The sequence below is a fragment of the Amphiura filiformis genome, chromosome 11 (genome assembly GCF_039555335.1).
Source record: "Amphiura filiformis chromosome 11, Afil_fr2py, whole genome shotgun sequence".
Taxonomy (NCBI): Eukaryota; Metazoa; Echinodermata; class Ophiuroidea; order Amphilepidida; family Amphiuridae; genus Amphiura; species Amphiura filiformis.
This window is the reverse complement of record NC_092638.1, coordinates 18,727,987-18,740,333: the sequence shown is the minus strand read 5'-3', so window position 1 is coordinate 18,740,333 and position 12,347 is coordinate 18,727,987. Positions and strand designations below refer to the sequence as shown.

At 39.5% G+C, this 12,347-nt stretch overlaps 1 protein-coding gene across 1 annotated transcript; it reads left to right on the top strand.

Annotated features, from left to right (window-relative positions):
- The first annotated feature begins 475 nt into the window (after positions 1–475).
- Positions 476–12,123, top strand: LOC140163527 (uncharacterized). Its single transcript, XM_072186841.1, has 3 exons — positions 476–2,123; positions 2,416–3,307; positions 11,922–12,123. Exons 1-3 carry the CDS (start codon positions 476–478, stop codon positions 12,121–12,123), a joined length of 2,742 nt encoding a protein of 913 aa, XP_072042942.1.
- Positions 12,124–12,347: the final 224 nt, after the last annotated feature.

Sequence of the window (12,347 nt, the reverse complement as noted above, 5' to 3'; positions counted from 1 at the left end):
TTTTTATGAAAGTCACAGAATAAGTAGGAGACATACATGTGTGTCATTAAATAAAATTAAAATAAATTTCAGATTTATATAGCGCCTTTTTCCAGCTAGATCTTGAAGGATTCAAAGCGCTGTTGGTGGCGCTCTGTAGCAGTCACACCCACTCCGTATCGTCTGAAATTTTGTGCCGGATTTTCACCTTTTTTGCAGTGCTGTTTATCGTGAGTGTGTGTGTTATGAATATTATTTGTGAACTTGTATCTCCGCTGAAGAAAAAATTTCAGAACTCTTAAAATATAAAGACTTATTGCTGCATCGAGTGTCACCACCACTGTCGTAAGCTTACCTATGTGTTGATATAGATTTACTTAAGGTTGACATTTTCTTGCTGTCTCCGTACCATCACGCATAACCTACGGGTCTTGAGGCGTTTAATGTCAGCCCTGTGCGAATCCATTGTTCAAGCCTACAATATTGAATATTCGCAATGACACAGCTGTACACACCAGTGCAATATGTATATAACTCTGAAACACTGAAATCAATTGCATCATCAAGTAATGTGAAACTTTCACCCACTATCAAGCACAAGCTAAATGGACTTGGCATTCTTAAAACTGCATATAAAAGGGGTAAACGAGCAGGTAGAAAAATCCAACGCCCTATACAAGTTGTGGTTGGAAATAGACCATCAGAAGTTTCACCCCGCCCCACACGCCCACCAGCAGTGCTTGCGCAAGTTCCATCAGCATCAAATGTGCCATCCACAAAAACTGAATCAAACACAACCAGCTTCCTCCTACCAGGACTGTTTCTTACAAATGCCCGCTCATTAATGAATAAGTTTGATGAGCTGGAGATTTTGCTCAAACAAACAGATATCAACCCCATTGATATAGCAGTTGTCACTGAAACCTGGCAACCAGATAGAGTTGACAATGACTTTCTTGCAGTGGATGGTTTCAATCTGTTTACTACGACCAGAATTGAAAAACGCGGAGGTGGTGTTGCAGTTTACTCCAATGAAAACATTCCGGTGGAAACCTTACCTGACATCAAAGTGCCCGACGAACTGGAATGCATTTGGCTTCGCGCCCGCCCCCACCGCCTACCACGAGCTGTGTCTGCAATAGTTATCTGTGCTGTCTATATACCACCCGAGTCACCGTACCAAGACTTGCTGATAGAACATATTTTGACAACTCTAGATACTCTAAAGTCTCAGCACCCTGAATTGGGTATAGTCATTTTAGGTGATTTTAATAGGCTCAATATTAACCCACTGTGCAGAGCCCATTCATTAAAACAAGTTGTTGATAAACCAACACGTAACGATGCTATCTTGGATTTGATCATTACAAACCTTCAGAAGTACTATGGTACTCCTATTGTGAGCTCTCCAATCGGTAAAAGTGACCACAATACTGTCTACTGGTCACCAGTAGGGTATAGTAAGAACGGTAAATCTCACAAAAGAACAGTTAGGCCATTACGTAAACAAAGTGTGCATGAGTTTGGAAGATGGATAACCAAACATTCTTGGACTGAGGTTCTGAACGCGACATCTCCAGCTGATAAAGCGAATGCATTTTATGCTACTGTTCAGGAAGCAATTGATCTTCACTTCCCCTCTAAGGTTATCAAACTACATTCCGAGGATAAACCTTGGATTACTCCTGAGATTAAGAACCTAATCAGGAAACGTCAGGTAGCTTTTGCTGAGAAGAAAATGTTTCTCTGGCGCTTTCTCCGCAATAAGGTTAGTCGTGCCATCGATCAAGCGAAGAAATTTTACTACAACGATCGCATTCAGAACCTCAAGTCAAGTGATCCATCAGGCTGGCATAAGGGAATCCAAATAATAACCAACAAATGCCAGAAAAGGCCAATTATCTCAGTCCCTGGTGTCCAGCAAAATGATGAAAAAGCAATTGCAAGGGCTATAAATGATAATTTTGCCTCAGTCTCACAAAGTAGACCTCCAATCAACCCACAGGAGCTGCCTGCCTTCCTACCTGCAAGATTGCCACCTCAGATCCAGGTATGGGATATGTACAATGCTCTGAAAAAACTGAATGTTAAAAAAGCAGCAGGAACTGACGCTCTTCCTGGGAGGTTGATTAGAGAGTTTGCCTGTGAGTTTAGCATCCCAGTAACAGATATATTCAACTCATCTTTAAATGATGGAATGGTCCCCCAAGTTGGAAAGATGCAACAATTGCCCCAATTCCAAAGGAAACCCCTGCTACAATCTCAAAACTAAGGCCAATCTCATTGACTTCCCTTTTGGCAAAAGTACGGGAGGGGTTTGTTGCAAATTGGGTGCTTGATGATATTTCTAGTGCAATTGACCGCAACCAATATGGTAGTATCAAAGGGTCGTCTACTTCTCATTGTCTAATTGAAATTCTTGATGTTTTTTCAAAGGTACAGACAAAGGAGGAACTGTAGGAACCCTAGTTGTGACGGACTTCTCCAAGGCATTTGATTGCATCGACCATACTTTAGCTATACAGAGACTCTACGAGCTTGGTGTCAGAAGCGAGTTACTGCCGTGGATTATAAACTTCCTCACAGCCCGTCGTCAACGGGTGCAGTACCACTCTGCCCTGTCAGAATGGGAAACTCTCTCATGTGGTGTCCCACAAGGCACTAAGCTGGGCCCCATCACATTTCTTGGTGTAATCAACAATGCTTCTGAGGAGTCTCTGACTAAAAGCTTTAAGTATGTCGATGATCTCACCCTTGGAGAGGTTCGTCCTGCTAAACAAGTCAGCCAGATTGGACCTGATGTTCAGGACTTGGATGCTTGGGCAAAAGACAATCATCTCAAGCTCAATCCGAGTAAGTGCAAGGTGATGCAGGTTTGTTTCATGAGGGAACCTCCCGCCCCTCCTAGTCTTCGCATTGCTGGGATTGAGCTTGAGGTGGTGTCTGAGACTAAGCTCCTGGGCCTGACTGTCCAGTCTAATCTTGGCTGGCAGTCTCAGGTTAACAATATGGTATCAAAAAGCAGCCGAAGGTTGTACATGCTCTCACGTCTCAAACGCTTTGGTGTTCCAACTGGTGACCTAGTCTCTGTTTATATTGGTTATGTTCGCCCAACATGCGAATATGCAGCCCCTGTCTGGCATGGTAGTATTACCAACGACCAGGCATATCAATTAGAGCGCATCCAAAAGAGGGCTTGCCGCATTATCCTTGGTGCTAATTACTCATCCTACACAGATTCCCTTGACCAGTTGGAACTCCAAACTTTGAATGATAGAAGACTACATCTCTGTACACAATTTGCTCAAAAATGTGTTGAATCTGATAGGTACTCAGAATGGTTTCCACACAATATGAGGACCCACAATATGACCCTTAGACAGTGCAATAAGTATCATGTCCCCAGAACCAAAACAAAAAGATATGGGAACAGCTCAATACCCTATCTCACTCATCTACTTAATTAGTGCATCTCATCATGTTCATATTCAGCTGGTGTGTTTAACAGTGATTTTATGACAGCATTTTATCTTGATGTATTGAATTTGTCCCTTATAATTTGGCTGGTCCAAATATTTATGTGCAATATTTTGTTATGTTATTTATTAATTACTGTTTATTTAAAAATTAAATTATTTAGTGCATCTGGTGTGGGGGTGTGTGTGGAGGGCTGATAGTTCGGGTGTGAGTGTATGTAAGGTGTGTGTGTGTATGTAAGGTGTGTGTGTATGTAAGGTGTGTGTGGAGAATGTGGGAGTGTGTGAGCTGTGTGACTGAGATTTTGCCTCAACAAGTGCAATTAATTTCTTTGAGTAATTTTATGGTGTTTTCATGTAATTTTATATGTTTTTTATGTCTTTTAATGTAAACATTGCAAATGTAATATTTCATGTAATTTGGCCTACGGGCCACGAATTTGAAATAAATTTAATCTGAATCTGAATCTGAATCTGAATCTGAATCTGAATCTGTAATTTCGCTGCCATGGTGAATCATCACAATGCAGATCGCATCATCTAGGCCAGTTGCAGCCGAGCCTCAGGCGCAGACCTATCCGCACTTAGATTGTAACATCCACCAATTATCTGTGCAGCTCCCCAAATTCCATTGGGTGAAGGAAGTTTTGATAACCAAACAACTAATCACCGATTTTTTGAAAGCAGGAGGAAACCGGAGATCCCGGAGAAAACCTGCGAGAGCGAGCATGGAATCGGGATAAACCAAGTGCACATGAGTCCTTGGGCCGCGCCGGGGCTTGAACCCGGGACCTCAGTGGTGCAAAGCGAGGGAATTACCGCTGCGCTAACTCGCCCTCCCATTGTATTGCACTTATTAAAATTAGATACACTGTTGACTATATATTTTTAATATTTTGTTCGTGATTTTGTTCAAACACGGTATAGATCATTATGGATACCCTGTACATCATGATATTATTACGGTGATAGGATATTCATGATGACATATAATTAAGTAATTTGGTTAAGTTTACGTGGCAGTTATATGATTGGAAAAAATCATTAGCTTATCGGAAAATGCAGATGCAAGTAATTGAACCTTGTTCATTTTCACGTCATAAATTTAACTACTGCTTTCTAATTCTCTTGTCATACCACATGATTATAAATACAAGCAGGGTTTGGTTAAATTGTTTTCTTCATTAACTTTCATTCAACATTATTAAAAAAAGTTTGCTTTAGGGAGCACGGTGGCCGACCGGAACGGGCTCCGACTTATAATCGGGTTCGAGCCCCGGCGACGCCATCGTGTTGTGCCCTTGAGTTAGGCACTTTATCTCGATTACTCCTCTCTACCCAGGTGTATAAATGGGTACTGGCATTCTTAAATGCTGGGAAGGCAACAGACTCGCTGTGGAGGAGGTGTAGCGATCCCCCTATAGATATGGATTTTCATAAAAGTATTTCAGAAGGTTCGTCCTTAATGATGTCACACCATGTATTTATGTCCACAGTATATTGGCAAACCCACAGCTACGTAACAGAGAAGATTAAAATTTACTGCGGAGGATCCTTGAAGAAGTTATATTCTCTGTAATAATGACATTTTGGGGTAAAAATTGTGGTAAAAATCACATAAAAAGTATACCTATAAATATCTGAAGTCCTATTGAAATGTCTCACTTAATCCCATATCAAGAATTAGTCAGCGTTGTAAGCTCTAAATCTGTGCCAAATTTGGTGTGGCTGGACAATGGTGATACAGGATCCATGTGTTATGATGCCTTTGCACTGTAAATTGTACCTGCAGTTTTCTATTTTCAGTAATAGCAATGTCACGCCAAAACGATTCAAGCTTTTTCCATGAAAGTCACAGAATAAGTAGGAGACATTGTGTGTCATTGTATTGCACGTATTAAAATTAGATACACTTTTGACTATATATTTTAGATATTTTGTTCAAACACAGTATAAATCATTATGGGACACCCTGTACATCCTGATATTATTACGGTAATAGGATATTCATGATGACATTATAATAAAGTAATTTGGCTAAGTGTACGTGGCAGTTATATGGTTGGAAAATGTCATTAGCTTATCGGAAAATGCAGATGCAAGTAATTGAACCTTGTTCATTTTCACGTCATAAATTTAATTACTGCTTTCTAATTCTCTTGTCATACCACATGATTATAAATACAAGCAGGGTTTGGTTAAATTGTTTTCTTCATTAACTTTCATTCAACATTATTAAAAAAAGTTTGCTTTAGGGAGCACGGTGGCCGAGCGGAACGGGCTCCGACTCATAATCGGGTTCGAGCCCCGGCGACGCCATCGTGTTGTGCCCTTGAGTTAGGCACTTTATCTCGATTACTCCTCTCTACCCAGGTGTATAAATGGGTACCGGCATTCTTAAATGCTGGGAAGGTAACAGACTCGCTGTGGAGGAGGTGTAGCGATCCCCCTATTCAGCATCGAAGTGGTTACGTAATTCTCTTGGTTACCGGATCACGCTATTTTGATATGCCTTCAAGTGCCATATACTTTGTGTGGTGATTGTTTCGATCGTGGTTCATAACTCAAGCGCGTGATCCCGTTGACATAGTAACATTACGTAACTTCGATACTGAATAGCAACATAACATGGAGGAGTCTGGCCCAATCGCCAATGAAAGAGAGATGGGCACTCCGATTACTGTTTATACATGATCGTCTCCTTTACTTTTTTTTATTAAAAAATGCCTAAATATGTGACCCAATTATAATTAGAGACAGGGATAAAAAGAATTTATCGCGTCTGATGTCACTGTCAATTACGATCTTTGATTGGTTAACGCAGGTTAATCAGCGCGTAAAAGGAAGACCGATCTATCTGGTGCTGATCGGAGAAAAGGAATAGCAGCAAATGGCGAAAAATTCAGTACTTTTACAAGGCAAAAAGCAGCTTTTCTATAGGCATTGTGGATATGGTGCCTTCGGTTAAGAAAGTTTCCTACTATAAAGACCTAACTTTTGAGATGGTTTGCATGTCGAAATGTGCAAAATTAACTATAAGGCTCCCGGTTATAAATCCGCGTTCAGCAAGTCATCATCACGACACTTGTAAACAAACCGTGCTCGAATTTGATTGACAGATGACGTCAGACGCGATAAATTCTTTTTATCTGTGTCTTTAATTATAGTCAGAGGCCCTAAAGTGAACCCCATCCCAGTGGCATCCGCAGGGGGGGCTCTGGTCTCTGCTCAATCCTGAATTTTTACCCGACTGGATAAAGGTGCCGCCCCCCCCCCCCCTGCGCACGCCACTGCCCTATCCATTATCCCCTCCGCTCTCATGGATATTGGGGCGTTAGAACTCTCTACATCATGTACATTTTAAAGGAATCAAGTTGAGGATCTCTGCTATAGTTGTATCCAAATTCAATTTTAATAGTAGTAAACAAAGTTTTCATGCTAGAGCTGCCACTAATGGAATAATATTTCTTCATCAACGTTGATCTTCATGTATTCACCACACCAATCATGCCAATTCAAATCACGGATCATATCAACTTATTAATTTATATTTTCACATATAGTTCTGTTTCATGATCAGTGGCGGTGCCAAACATTGGGGGGGGGCATAGTGACATAGAGTGGGTCATCTTATGGGGGGGCACCGACCATGATGGGGGACACCAGGTCTCATTGGGGGCACAAGCCGTTTTTCGGCAATTTTCAGCTATGATACTGGGTTTTTTTTTGGGGGGGGCTGCAAAGTGAATTTTAGAGGGAGCAAAATCAACAAATATTATTGGGGAATGAGGGCATTTGGGGAAAGAGTTCTGACTGGGGAATTATCCCCATGCTCTCAAGTTCTCCCGCCTCGAGGTGACACCAATGTATATAATGTATTTCCTTTGTAATTTTGTAAATTAAGTTTTAACTATTTCTTGTATTAAAGGTCTATTTGTACATTAAAGTTTTCACTTTCAACAACTTCTCACAAACTTCATTGGTCCCTGTTTAGAAATAATATAGAAGTGGTAAAACCCATTACTTTGTACAGGTTTCCTTTGTATTCATTTTGAGAATAGACTGGGTGCAAGATCTGGATGTGCTCTGTTCACCAAGGTACGGTATATTTCGTCACTATCAACCCATGTGGCGCAACATAGCAAATCAGTACAGAAAATTTTAATGGAAGAAAAGCATTATGGGAAGTGTAAGATACCTTCTCTGGGTTGAACCCAGTAGAAAGTCGACAGATTACAAATACCTATCATAACAATTTAATTTCCGTACATGTAACCATATCGTAAATCTGTTTACAATATATACAAGGTGGAAGTTGGAATATAAACAAAATTTCTTTAAAAGCTTTAAAAATGATCGAATTACGTGTCACGTTAATCTTGCCACTTTCCCCATGTAATGTATTATAATATTGTAAACAGGTGAACGATATTATTACAATATTGTTACAATATACGTGTTGAAAGTAGAAGATAACAAAAACACAATTTTCTTTATACAGAATGATAGAATTACATGTAACGTTAGCCTTGTTCACTTTTTTGTAATCAACTTCCAGTTTTTGCCATTAATCAGTTTCATCACCAAGAGTAGTGTCCGGAGTTCATTAGCTGCAACTTATGTATTGGTAAAAGGGAAAAAACTTTGTTACCTTTGATACCTGATATTGGTGTAGCCACTTAGTACTTAAAAAATATCAAAACTCTATCATACATAATAGCTCCATAAAGATCAGCAGATACCCTTTGAAATCAAAATGGCACCAAATTTGTTTTGGAACATGTAGCCCTATGTGCAGGGAGGTAAATAGCAAAAGGAATTCTTTTCATCTGGGTGAGCAGCTCCATTTGCCCACCCAGTTGTACGGAAGTAACTAAGGGTCATGCGGTTCGCTTTGTAACTCACGAAGTCAAGATCTTGCGATCATGAATCCCGACTTCTTGTGTTCGTGACTTAGAAATAAAGAAATTGTAAAGATATAAAAATAAAGAAATAGTTAAGACAATTCAGGATCTGAAGAACTCATGAAATCTGTTCAATTTTCACGGGGTCAGTACTTCTATTGTAAGCCCATCCACTTTTGTTATCTCGATATTCTATTTTCGTGACTTTAAAAGTCAGGAACTCACGCACTCAAGAATTCAAGCTCTCGCTCAATCTGGACTGAAAATGAGTCATTCACCAGATATCGTTGATTACAGCACATTTCATATCTGCCTAAATTCTTCGACAACCTCATCTCTTTTCTGAAAATAGACTTTATATCTTGAAGGTCATCACCAGAAAGTCATGCATATGCGAAATGAAGCAAATTCCTATTACCAACTTGGTAAAATGCATACTCGTAGCCCAATCTCGTACATCATAGCACCCAGGTTTGGTTTGGTTTGTAGTTTAAAAAAAATTAAACATTGGTTCTTTCAAATATGAGACGCAAAAGCCAAATCTAGTACAAACAATCATTGTATTTATAAAGATATAGCAAACTTTTCATGTTAGAGATTGGACCCAAGACAAATTGATAAGTGTAAATTCAGGGTTAACCCGCCCATGGCAGAACATGGCGGGGAAATGGTGCACCAACATACTTCATTTTGAAACAATTCTAGCAGATCCATATCACCCTCGGACACTTGATAGTGGGTGACCCGGTTGACAGCCTCATTCCCCACTTTACCTCATCAAAATGCATATTTTGGTATTGGGTGAAATCTCATATTTTCCCCATTAACATAATTAGGCATTCCAAATTGGTATTTTTCCGAAGAAATCGTCAAAAAAACCATCAGTTAGTCGCGACTGTAGTATACCTCGTCCTCATTTGAGATTAATTCAAACAGTTTTTGATGATATCTGTGGAAAAACACCAATTTGGAACTTTTCAATATGTTATTAACCCCTTCCTATTGATGACCGTGTTGAAAGTTGCAGTACTGTTACACATATGCATGTCACTTTACCATTAGCATTAGAGTTTCCTCATTCAGTGAGACCTGGGCTATTTTGTTTGCTATAAAAGTTGTCAAAAAAAGGAGTCTAGCCTAAATTATTTGGGAAAATTGCAAAACTCTGGTCGTTTGAGAACAAAATAGTGTAAATTCGGTGACGACAAAACAATAAACAGGTGGCATTGGGTGAGATAGGTATGAAAATGGGGGTTAACGTGGCCGTACATGCATCCGTCTCCCATCTTCAGTGAGTGCCCCCACCAAACATGTTTATTGTTTATAGTTAAAAACATGTTTACCAATGGAAATATCTAATGAATCTATTTTATTTGTGGTAAAGTTGGGCAATTTTATTCTTTAACTTTAGGCAACTTTGTGTAAAGCTTAGATAACAAAGCTTAGGCAGTGTTTTGAAACTTTATTTAGTTTTGGCAATTTATTTAGGCAAGTAATATTTTAAGCAATTTCCTGGCCAAGTGACATAAGCCTCAAATTCTGCGTCACCATCATGTTTATAGTTCTGAGAATTGAATACATCGGAATACAAAACCCACTCAAGGCCATGGAAAGTGATTTTGAGAAAACTTAAAACAAGCGGTGTATCATTTTAATTCCTCCAGTTAAATAGGGCAAGTTTTACATGCAGTTGAGTGGGTTAAACTGTATTAGCATTTTTAATCGATCGGGGATTTCGTGCGGCCCGGCAGTGGCGTAACTTTGGGTCAGGATGGCGGGTGCGAAAGTAGATCGGGTGCCCCTGACCAAGGGTGTGCATGGTGCAGAGCTGATCAATTTTGGTATTGAAAGCCATTGACCTACCGAACAAGTTACAAATAATTTTTCAGATCAAATTTATTTTATGTTTCAATGCACTTCATGTTAATAAAAAAATCATCTTCTGCAATGTTTTTACTTTGGAAGATTCTTCACTAGCTGCAGTGACGTAGCTAGGAATTGTGGCCTCCAGGGCCAAGAATTCAAAATACCCCCTCTTCCTAAACAATTGTGCGCGGATGTGAGAAATGTTCATAAGTACCACTAATTTGGTATAATCAAGTGAAATGACAATTTATGTTGTAATGCGCGCAAAGCTCGAGAAAAATTTGTGTTGAAGGGAGCACCCAAATGAAGAGTAAGGTTTCCACGTATTTCCTATAGCAAAGTATTATCGTGTCGATCGAAAGCGTATCCTGGCTGGGTGCCCCTTAGCCGGGTGCCCGGTGGCTTGGCCCCCCAGATCGCATAGGAATTACGACAGGTGCAGGGTCATTTTGTATGCCGGATTTGATTGGTTTTTTTTTAACCACATAATAAGTGTATTATTTACCCTTTGCTCTCACTCAGTCTTTTTTCTTGTTCTATGCCCATTCAGCTTCATTTCTGTGGTTTCTTTACCACCTTTTTTTTTTTTTTTTTTTATATCACCTTAATTTAGCACGTCAGCCATCTTGCCCTGTTTGCGAGGGAACTATACAGATAGTATGTGTGCAAAAACCTGATGGACTTGGGTGGGTGGTTTTTGGATTTTGCATGCTCAATAGATGCACGTAGAGGGTGGATTTGAGTTGTTCTTTTATACATGATAGGCCTAAGTATAAGCAACAATTTCCCATGCCTAACTCAATTTGGCCAAAGTGTGGACTTGGGTGGGTTTTGTATTCAGGTATTCAATTGTTCAACTACTATTAGGTCTGGTATTGCGAAAAATGCCAATAACTTCTGCAAACAAGGGTGGATCGGGGGCTGAGCCGCTGGGGACCCACACCTCTTCTTTATTTTGAGATTAATTTTTTTGCCTGTATTCAGAATGAAACGTAACAAATTGAAATGAAAACAACATTTAAGCATTCCATATAATTTCTTTCATTTTATTTTATTAACTAATTACACAATGGCAAAATGGTTCACTTTAGTGTCCCACAGAGCAGGCCCCAATCATGTGGTGGTACACTTTGGCAATAGAGGGTGTCCCACAAAGAGCAGCCCCAATCATGTGGCGATATACTTTAGTGGTACATTTTGGCAATAGAGAGTGTCCAACAAAGAGCGGGCCCAATCATGTAGTGATATTTTCCACATTTTCCAAAAAATCATTCAATGTTTACATTATGTGAAAGCAACACCTTTTTGAGCTATCATTTGCACAATAATCATAGATAAATAAAAAATATCGAGTTCATTTGCTCAAACAGTTTTGATGGGCTCACATCACAAAATCAAGCCTTTTCTTTATGTGCAAAAAGGTACAGGGGTATTAGTCATTATCTCATTGTCAAAACGCCATGGTGCATACAAAACACAATTTTGTCCAAATATTTATATTCTACCCTATAATCAGCAATTTCCTGGTAGTTGGGCTTGTTGAATTTTTAGATTGGTGCATCGAACACAATGTAAACTATACCAAATTGCAGCACATCGCTTCTATGTTTAATGTTTTGATGTAATTTAGTGAATTGAACAAAACAGTGTGCCTAAAATTTCTGAATAGTAATATCTTTAATATTCATATGCTTAGATATTGTGTAAACCAGGAGTACTTGAATTTTAGCTGGATACCCATGCTCGAGGGAGACTATAGAACTAGTCTGGGGACTCTCACAAGGGGTATCATCAAATTTACTGCAGCCTCATCTAGTCCCGCTAGGAACATCAAATTCACCCCTTCCAGTATCCAAGGGGGTATCAAATTTTCCATGCCCACGTATCTAATATTTTGAAAATGTGACTTTCACTTAAAAAGTCTTTTCTAGTACGATAATTGTCATATTTGTGCACTCGGTCTTATAGGGGGACTTTCCTTGAAATTCCCGCCAAAAATAGTCGCGTTTAGGGCTATGTTTTCATAGAAATCTCGTCGCTAGGAGTTTGTTTCTATAGAATCTGGTACCACTAGGGATATATTTTTACTTAAAACTAGTCTCGGTAGGGGTTACCACCAGGA